This window comes from Ovis canadensis, chromosome 6 (genome assembly GCF_042477335.2).
Source record: "Ovis canadensis isolate MfBH-ARS-UI-01 breed Bighorn chromosome 6, ARS-UI_OviCan_v2, whole genome shotgun sequence".
Classification (NCBI taxonomy): Eukaryota; Metazoa; Chordata; class Mammalia; order Artiodactyla; family Bovidae; genus Ovis; species Ovis canadensis.
In genome coordinates, this window is record NC_091250.1 from 115,874,372 (window position 1) to 115,883,935 (window position 9,564).

The 9,564-nt window shown below is 51.8% G+C and overlaps 1 protein-coding gene across 1 annotated transcript; it reads right to left on the reverse strand.

The window, feature by feature from the left end:
- Window positions 1-2,043: 2,043 nt before the first annotated feature.
- Window positions 2,044-9,190, reverse strand: NKX6-1 (NK6 homeobox 1). Its single transcript, XM_069595047.1, has 3 exons — window positions 7,683-9,190; window positions 5,760-5,932; window positions 2,044-3,598 (listed from the first exon to the last, which is right to left on the reverse strand). Exons 1-3 carry the CDS (start codon window positions 8,344-8,346, stop codon window positions 3,335-3,337), a joined length of 1,101 nt encoding a protein of 366 aa, XP_069451148.1. The 5' UTR covers window positions 8,347-9,190; the 3' UTR covers window positions 2,044-3,334.
- Between the last annotated feature and the right edge of the window lie 374 nt (window positions 9,191-9,564).

The window sequence follows — 9,564 nt, forward strand, 5'->3', positions numbered from 1 at the left end:
AGGGCTCATCAGTGCTCAGACTGGCAAGAACAGCACTCTGTCTGCCCTCTGTATATCTGCCTGTAGGATGGGGGCCAGGCCACTAGCTTTGACACTTCTCAGATTCTTTAAACACAAAGAGCTCAGAGAGAATGCTTCCTGAAGGAACTGGAAGAGGTGTCTCTCCACCTACCTAACTGGGGATAAATGCTATAGACCTAGCTGCTTCCCTCGTGGCTCAGACGGGAAAGAATCCACCTGCAATGCAGGAGACCTGGGTTCAATCCCTGGGTTGGTAAGGTCCCCTGGAGAAGGGCATGGCAACCCAGTATACTCCAGTATTCTTGCCTGGAGAATTCCATGGACAGAGGAGCCTGGCGGGCTGCAGTCTGTGGGGTAGCAAAGAGTCGTTCACGACTAATCATAGCACATTTACTTCTTGGGAAATGCTTCAGTCTTGGTTCCAAGTTTTCTATAAGTGATACTACTCTATTACTACTACTACTACTGGCATAATTGTTTTTATTATTATATTTCAGAAAGAGCATTTCTAATTATCTGGTGGATTGTTCCTTTCTTAGGAAGCAGGAATAAATAAAAAGTTGCTTGGCTTTCTAAGACAGAAGAGGGATGGAAGAAGGTAAAAGTAAGTAAATAAAGTAGATAAGAGACTTCATTTGGTGCAAAATAACAAATCATAAAGTGGTGCTTTAGGATAACAGACTTGCTCCACCGCTAGATTCTTTCAGAAAGAGAAAGATGAGAGACAGAGGGAAGGAAAGAAGGAAGTGAGGAAGGGAAAAGATCAATCTTATTGTTTACATCTAGGATTTTAATTCAAAACCTCTTTTGAAATAGCTACCTCTCTGTAGGACACACACCTTAGTCTTGCAAAAGTGAAAGTGAAAGTCACTCAGTCCTGTCCGACTCTCTGCCACCTCATGGACTATACAGTCCATTGAATTCTCCAGGCCAGAATACTGGAATGGCTAGCTTTTCCCTTCTCCAGGGGATCTTCCCAACCCAGAGATCAAACCCGGGTCTCTCACATTGCAGGCAGATTCTTTACCAGCTGAGCCACAAGAGAAGTCTCTCAAAGAGAACAGAAATTTAGAAGTTTAAAACTTATTAGGAACTTCATGGACCAATTAGAGAAAAGAAATAGGGCAGATTTGTATCCTTCCTTTGTATTAAACCATGCCTTGAGGAATGTAGCCTGCAATAAGTTACTTCGAGCAATTTCATTCCCAGTTTTTACTGTTTTTTTTTATTTTTATGTCATGTGGGTCCGAACAAAACAGACCCACATTTTTGTTACCTAACACGCGCCTGAAGAATCTACTGAATTCTATTGATTTTTCTCCCTTTGAACACAAGCTCATTAACCTGAAACACTAAGGGGATAACTATATTTCACTGAGCCTGTCTGAAAACAGAAAGATCCCAAGACAGTAATACAGCTCTCTCCTCGGGATTCCCAATTTTTATTTTTTCACAATTTCAGCTGCAGAAGCTGTGATATTGCTTCCTTAATCCTAGAGAATCCTAGAGAAGAAGATTTCTTGAAATATAGCCTTCTCTATTGTAATGTTTAGCAAAATCAGGGGTCCCAGTTTTCCACCAACTTCTGTATTCTTACAACCTACTGGGGAGAAAATGTTAGCATCAAACAGTAGCATTGCCCCAACAGCCAGCTCCACTGCCTCCTCTCAGCGAAGAAAGCTAAGGCTGAATTGAGAAGCTATCTTGGGTATATGGAAATGAGGTCTCCCCAAAACCTCCAGGGACTTTCTCGCAAAGGAAAAAGCGATCAGGAAAAAATCAGACAGCACAGACAAGACAGCAGAGGCAGCCTGTTGGACAAGTCTCTCCAAGAAGCCCATTGAATGGGGCTGCATTTATCTTTCCAATCTAGGAGAATGAGAGATGTGACCTCCCCCCTTCCAAAATAATAATAATAATAATGTAAATTATTTTACCCAAGAAACCAATATAAAATGCTTGCGGTCTTGACTTTTATTTGAGATCTCAGATGAGATCAAATGGTCTATATAAACCCTTTGATTCAAGGCAACAGACTTCTTCAAACTGTTTTTTAATTTGATTTATCCTTTGAAACAGAAAGTGCATTACATTTAACTGGTCTTGCAAAGGGGGTTTTCTTCTCTTTACAAACCGAATTCCTTATATAAATTAATAAAAGTTAAAGATGCTAATATATCACCGTCATTAGCTTTAAAAAAGAAAACAATTTACATAGTCTATAGTATTCTTATGATACAAAACACTTCAAATTCAATTACAGCAACTAAATGGAGTTTTCTGTTTCTGACCCAGAGCGGTTGTAACAATTCCCACCATCTACTTTAACACGCATTTTTATCCGAAAGGAGTTAAATTAAATACAAGCTATCGTAGCCCCATCCCTCCCCAACACTTTCTTTAAATCACTAATAAATAGCAACAAACGACTGTGCAATTTCAGAGGGGGACAGAGAGGCTGGTTGGGGGCCTTCCCTGGTTCCACGTCTTCTATTTCAAGTCCTGGACGGGGGAAACCGGCTCGGGGCCAGGGGTCGTCGGGGAAGAGCCAAAGAAAATGTAGGGGGAAAAGAGACTGAACAAATCCAGACCCGAGAGGGGCTCGAGAGGGGAGGGAGAGTGAGAACATTCGTGTCCACGCTTCTCCAATTAATTTAAAAATAAAAGGGGAACCATGTGGTTTGAATTGCTCTTAAAAGCGGGAGGGGAGCCGGGAGAAGGAGGTCCATCTTTTTATACTAAATTCCGAAAAGAAAGCATCTTACATTTTAAATATTCACAATAAAGTAACTTCTAGTCAGTGTGACTCACGATTTATTTACAAAGAGCCTTCAACAGGTTACTTTAGTCGGCACAGCAGTTTGCGGGGGAGACTTGTCCCTCTTCCCATCGGTGGCTCCGAGGTCCCCCGCGCGGTGGGTGTCGGAGGGTCCAGACCGGGTCTCCGCGCTCCCCGCCCCGGCCCGTCTCCAGGCAAAACTGGGGTGGGGTGCCGTGGGGTAGGGGGGGTGGGGAGGGGGGCGGGGGCGGGGTGGGGAGGGGGGCGGGGGCGGCGTGAGGAGGGGGAGGGGGGAACACAGAGACGGAGACGCGGCTGGGACACCAGGCGGGGGCCGGAGGGTGGCCCCGCTGCAGCATCAGTTCGGTGCAATTCGTGGTCTTGTCTGCCACGTCTCGTCATCCTCCGAAGTCTCTGTCCCCTGTCCCTGCTCCACTCGTAAGTTACAAAAATAGATATGTACATCTTAGAAAAGAGCGCGGGGCCCCGGCGGGCGGGAGACGCGAGGCCGGCGGGCGCGCGGGCGGCGGGCGCTCAGGACGAGCCCTCGGCCTCGGACGGGTGCAGCAGGAGCCCGCCGCCGCCGCCACTGCCGGTCGACTTGTGCTTCTTCAGCAGCTGCGTGATTTTCTCGTCGTCCGAGTTGGGGTCCAGGGGCTTGTTGTAGTCGTCGTCCTCCTCCTCGTTCTCCGAGGCCCCTTTCAGCCGCTCGGTCTCCGAGTCCTGCTTCTTCTTGGCCGTGGCCATCTCGGCTGCGTGCTTCTTCCTCCACTTGGTCCGGCGGTTCTGGAACCAGACCTGGGAGACCGAGAAAGCGGAGAAGAGGGGAGATTCGAGGGGAGGCGGGGTGGTGGAAGGAATTTCCGCGGGGCAGAGGAGCCAGGCCGTGGCCCCCTGCTCCTGCGGGCCGCCTCCCCTCCCCCCAACGACGAGGCTCGCTCCCCGGCGGCCCTCCCGCGTCCGGGCCGTCAAAGTCGGTCTCCATCGCCCAGGTCTCGTCCGCGGATCCGGCACCAACAAACTGCCTGCCGTTGCCATAGTGATAGCAACACAAGAGTATTGAGGTTGTCACTGAGCGATTTCTCAGAAGAGGAAAAAAAAAAAAAAAAACCTTGGAAACTTAAACTGAGTTTCCCTAAAAGACTTCGCTTGCCTACTCTCTAGTTGGAAGTAGAAAACTTTTCCCCTCTGTAAAACTGCCTCCTAATGATTGCAATTCTATTTGTTTTTTTACTTTCTCAGATTCAGGTATTTCAAACAATCTGAAGCGTACTTGCTTTTTAGTGAGATTTGTGGGGAAAGACACAGCATTTACTCTAATAACCTCTGTTTTTTTCACTTTGGGATATTTGTTTGTTTCACTTATTTCTGGTCTGAAGACACACAAAAATGGTGGGTAAACACTCCCCTACCCACGTATACTTGTATGATGTAATGTCAAATAAAAAAATTGATAAAACACAAACCTCAAGTCAATGATAATAACCAACACAAATGCATGAAAATATTTAATAGCTTAGTTGAAATCATCATAGTAGTTTGTGTGTCTCTGTCTCTCTGGTTTAATGTTTTTCATAAAACCAAAGACCAAGACGAGAATCTTTATGAGTTACTTTTTTTTAAGTGAAATTTTGCCAATTACATTATTTCCCACTATTAGCATGCCTGGTCTTTCAAATATTATTTTAATATTGATCCTTCCTAAGACATTCATTTTTATACAACTATTTTAAGCCTAGTCATGATTTCTGACATTGTGTTTAATACACATATTTTAAACCTAAAGCACCAGCCATAAGTAACCAATTTCCCAAACATATTGAAGCATCCTCTCTTTATGTTTCTCATCCATTTTCTCATGTTATGTATTTATCTAGAGAATCAGAATTGTTAAGAAAGTGATTTTTAGTTTCTTTATGCAGCTATAATAATTCACTTCTAGCCACGTAGACATATTTATGGTGACAAATGAAGACCTCCAGACTACTGTGGTAAACTTTGTACCAACCACTGCAAAAAAATAATCTTAACAGTGATGGTACTCTAATGGTCACATACAAAATCACTCCTGAAATGCACTAATATAGATATATAGATATATATATACATAGAGAGCACGATATAGCAAAGTGAAGAACAAAAGGGACTACTGGAAATACAGGAAACCACTAGATTTACGGTACACAGCTGTTTCCATCCCTTTATTTTTCAGGGAAAGAGATCGCCAATTTGATTCCCTGGAAATATACTGTACAACTCAATTATAAGCTAAGTGACATTTTAATTATAAATTGTCATAAACAGTAAAACCTTACATCTATTGATAAACTTCTGTTTCATAATACAGCCATAATCTTGTTAATTCACTTGGAAAATTACTACTCCAAAGTGACTGCCTTCAGACTCAGTTAAAAGCAGGTGCATCCACGTTAAGGGGTCAAATCTTGTGGATTTATTGGTTTTTGTTAACCTGTAAGTTAATACAGTAGCACTATAATGCTGATCTACATTAGGAAATTCTGTTAACTAGTGGAGCCTGAATTGACAAGCAAAAGCTTGAATATGCTTACAAATAGAACAAATAGAAGCTATCTAACTGGCCTCATCTATTCTCAGGGCTGATATTTCAGTAATGCTTTTATTCTCTAATAATGGAGAGTTCCCCCAGCACATGCTGCTATCTAGATTAACCTAATTTCAAAGGCGGGGGCTTGATTCCTTTTGTTCATCAGCAGTTTGCCAGCCTGTGAGACCCAGAGCCTTTGTAACTTACTCCCCCCACCCACCAACCTCCTTCGCTGATCTCAGCTCTCCCCAGGCTCCGCAGACAGGCACCCCTGGGTGGGTGGCTATTTGTTAGTTTGGTGTGTGTGTGTGTGTGTGTGTGTGTGTGTGTGTAGGTACACATGCATGGCGTACACAGGGGCGCTATTCCTCGAGGTTTGCAAGGTCCACTCACCTTGACCTGACTCTCTGTCATCCCCAAAGAATAGGCCAAGCGAGCCCTCTCCGGCCCGGCCAAGTATTTCGTTTGTTCGAAAGTCTTCTCCAGGGCAAAGATCTGCTGGCCCGAGAACGTGGGTCTCGTGTGTTTCCTCTTCCCGTCTTTGTCCAACAAGATGGATCCTTGATCTAGGAGAACGGATTTTTTAAAAGGGAAGGGAAGAAGCAGTCAGTTATGCGCGGCTCCACTGAGAAGAAACGAACTCCAGAAACCACTTCGCGGTGGGAACCGAGAGCATGCTGCTCTGCAGCACTGAGAAATGCTGGGGGCACTTACGGCCCCACGGCTCTTCCCCCCTTGGCTTTTTTTACACCCACCTGTTTCTTGTTGTTTTTTGTCTTTTAAGCGGGTGTGTTTGGAACTGCATTAAATAATCTTTGGCCCAACGACGACGTCCAACTGAGAGCTCATCGCTCAAGTTTGCCGAGGCTGAATCGCTAGGGCCCTGGAAACGGAGTGCGGGGCTGGGGGCTGGGGGGCAAGTCCCCTTCCTCGCCCGCCTAGTCTAGTTGGAGGCACTTGGTCTCTGGGCCTTTGCGTGGGACGACTAATTTTGTTCCTCGAACGCTTTCCTAACCTGTGCCCGCGCCACAAAGGGCGCCTTGTTTTAGAAACACAAGAGAGCTAAGTTGTCCCCCAACCCTAACGCCGCTGCGGCCCTAGCGGGAGGGGGCGTCGCCTTTGTTGGAGGTCCCTACGTGGCCGTCCGAACACATACAAAAGCATCTCCCCGACACCCTCACCCGCCCCCGCCCCTGCCAGCCACCCCAGTCTCGAGGCTCCCCAAGGGAGCCTCCACTTGGCTCCCCCAACTTCCCTCAGTTACTGCCGCTCCAGCCACAGAGCTGAGAAGTGAGATCCGGAGACGTGAGAAACTTCGGGGACTCGGTCAAAAGCAAAGAACTGAGCGAGAAAAGGACCGGGCACTGGGCCCTCAATGCCACCCGGGAGGATGGGAGCTGCGTCGGCGAGCTGGCCAACTACCTAGAAGATTAGAGTGATCCTGGGCTAACTCAGTTGGTTTCCAGCAAGATCTTTGAGGGATGTTGCCTTCGCCCCCACCCCCCATCCTTGTCCCGCCGCCTGGTTCATCCTCCGGTTCTTTCTCCTATTAGGATGTTGAGAGCCACGACGCCCCTCAATATGGCCAGGCCCAAGACGTCCCGGCCCTTGGGGCCGAGGCAGGTGGAAAAAACCAGGGCCCAGGGGTGAGGAGCGGCCCGAAGTGGCGCTCGCCCTCGTGCACCGACCGCGGACCTGTCTTCAGTGGGCTCCCTGGGCTGAGTGCACTCGCAGGAGGAAGGGGGGGGGTGGCGGGGAAGACGACCAGGTGAAGTGGGGACACCCTGGACCAAGTCGCACATGCAAACACAGGCGTTCGGCTCAGGGATGTGAAGGGCTCGTCGATGCCGTTCCCCCACCAGGAGGCCAGTGAGGCTGCGAAGAGCGAATGGGACTTTGGCCTGAGACACGGGAAAGCTGGAGTGCGGGCGGGGACGCAGTAGCCCCTCTTGCCCTCCGCACCTCTTTAACCCAGGAGGGGCCTACGGTTCCCGGCCGGGCTGTTCCGGGAGCAGCCGGGGCCTCGCGTGAGACACACGTCCCGCACACCGCGGTGTGTTTCACGGAGACGCATGCACAAGCGCTCTGCTCCGCGTGCCCGGGACTTGGGAAGAGGGGCCGCCTGGACACACCATGGAGCTCAGGAAAGCGAGAATCCCTCCCCGAACGCCCTGGCCCATCCTAAATCGTGTGATTCTGGCGCTGCCAAACTGCTCGGCCGGCAAGAGGGTGGACCCGGCCGCTTGCACACCAGAGGCCGTGACCTGAGAGCCGGCAGAACAAGCACAAGTGGGCGCAGCAGGCGACTGTACTCACGAGGGGTGCAGGCCAGGCGGGCGTCCCTCCAGGGTGGGCTCTGCATCACTCCCGGCCAGAAGATAGGCGTCCGTCCGGGCAGCTCGGCGAGCGGCTTCGGGTACCGACCCACGGCGGCCACCGCCGCGGCGCTGGGGCTGAAGTAGAGCCCGGGCGGCGGCGGCGGCGGGCTCAGGCTGCTGAAACGGGGCAGGCCGGCCAGGAGCCCCGCGGGCGACGAGGCGGCGGCGGCCGCCGCTGCGGCTGCGGCCGCAGCAGCCGAAGCGGAGGTGGACGAGGAAGAGGAGGATGAAGAGGACCCGGAGGGCGAGGCGGAGGGCAGGGCGGCCCCTGAGGCCACCGGCATGGAGGGCCGGCTCAGGATGTCGTTGATACCGTGCGGGGTGGCGGCCGAGAGCTGCTGCGGGGGGCTGCCCAGGGCCGAGAGCCCCCCCGCGGCCGGGGGCTTCAGGCTGCCCGGGTTGTGGGCGCCCAAAGGCGGGGAGGGCGACGACGAGGAGGACGAGGAGGACGAGGAGGAGGGGGGGCCGGCGGGCAGCGGGGGGTAGGCGGCGGGGTACAGTGGGGTCTTCATTTCTGCCATGCTGTGCAGGGCGGCCAGGGGCGGGCTGCTGAGCAGGAACGCGCTCTGCCGGGGGCCCTCCATCGCCCCCACCGCTAACATCCCACGACCAGGCCGGAGCCTGCGGCCACGCAGCTAGGGCGCCGGCCCCTGCCCCTTGGCGGGGCTCCGGAGAGCGAGAAGCGCCGCGGGCGCGAGCAAGGAGGCGCTCGGCGGCGCACCCGGGGGCGACGTGCCAACGGGGCCAGGAATGCCGCCGCCGAGAATTGCTCTCGGAACTGCGCAGCAGAAATGTCCAAACACACCAGTGGAGAGGCGGTGGCTGGCCGAGACCAGCGAGCAGCGTCCGGGTGGTTTGGGCTGTCCTTTCCCTGCTAGAGTCCTGGATTCAATCTCGGGCTCCTCGTTTCTTCCTCACTTTTTCCTCGCCGCTCAAAGAGCGCAACCTCTCATCTTCTCCTTCTTGGAAATAAGCAAAACCAAACCCCGTCCGGCCCCAGAGAGCTCGTAACAAAGTTAAGAATCACCGAATCTTTGATGGGAGAGTTGGGGGTGGGGGGCCGGCTCGCTTTCTTCGGGGAGGTTCAAAGGATGCCGGGTTCCGCTCGACGAGCTCCAGTCTTACTTGGATGCCCTGCTCTTTCGGCCACGAGGTTGATTCGCACTCGGCGCGCGGCGCAGGGAGAGAGCGCATCCAACCCACGGGAGGGTTGGCCTCTGGGCGGGCTTCCTCCGCCTGCTCTACCCGAGGCTTCGGCGCCAGAAAGGGCAGTGCCACCGATCTCCGCGGCTCCCAGACTCGGCGCGCCGACCCGTCTTCCCCTGTACGCCACGGGGTACTAGAGTTTCAATATTGAAAAGAAAAAGAAAAAGTGGGGAGGAAACACACAGAAAAGCAAAGACTAAGTGAAAAGTCTGACGCCTTCAGTTATGGCTCCACTCGTCTGTCCACTTCTGCAAAGGGGCCTGGCGACCCCAGCCCCACCCCGCCCCCAGCGCCCTCTCTTCCTCTCACTCTCCGCCTTTGCCTCTTCTGTCTCGCATTTTCTTAGCGACTCCACAGGGTTCGCTTTTCTAAGTCCTGTCCTCCGGCCAAGCTGACCCCCTCTCCGAGGCTGTTCCACTACCTCTCTCTCCTTGCTCCCTCCGGGCCTGACAGTTCAGATGAAGCTCCCAAAGGTAATAAAACATTTGCATCACTCCCTACCCCTCTTCAGCTGGGGGACGAGAGGGAGGGGGAGATGGGGGGTCCAAAATGAGAACTTTGAAGGACGTCACTCCGAGGCAGCCGGGAAGGGCGGGCCCGAGGAGCGGGGAGGG

What these genes read in the sequence shown, in the direction of transcription:
- NKX6-1 (XM_069595047.1), bottom strand. Translation starts at nt 8,346, where the DNA reads ATGTTAGCGGTGGGGGCGATGGAGGGCCCCCGGCAGAGCGCGTTCCTG. An exon ending in CCGCCTGGCCTGCACCCCTC is followed by an intron (nt 5,933 to 7,682) that starts GTGAGTACAGTC and finishes CCGTTCTCCTAG; the next exon opens with ATCAAGGATCCATCTTGTTG. An exon ending in TGACAGAGAGTCAGGTCAAG is followed by an intron (nt 3,599 to 5,759) that starts GTGAGTGGACCT and finishes TCGGTCTCCCAG; the next exon opens with GTCTGGTTCCAGAACCGCCG.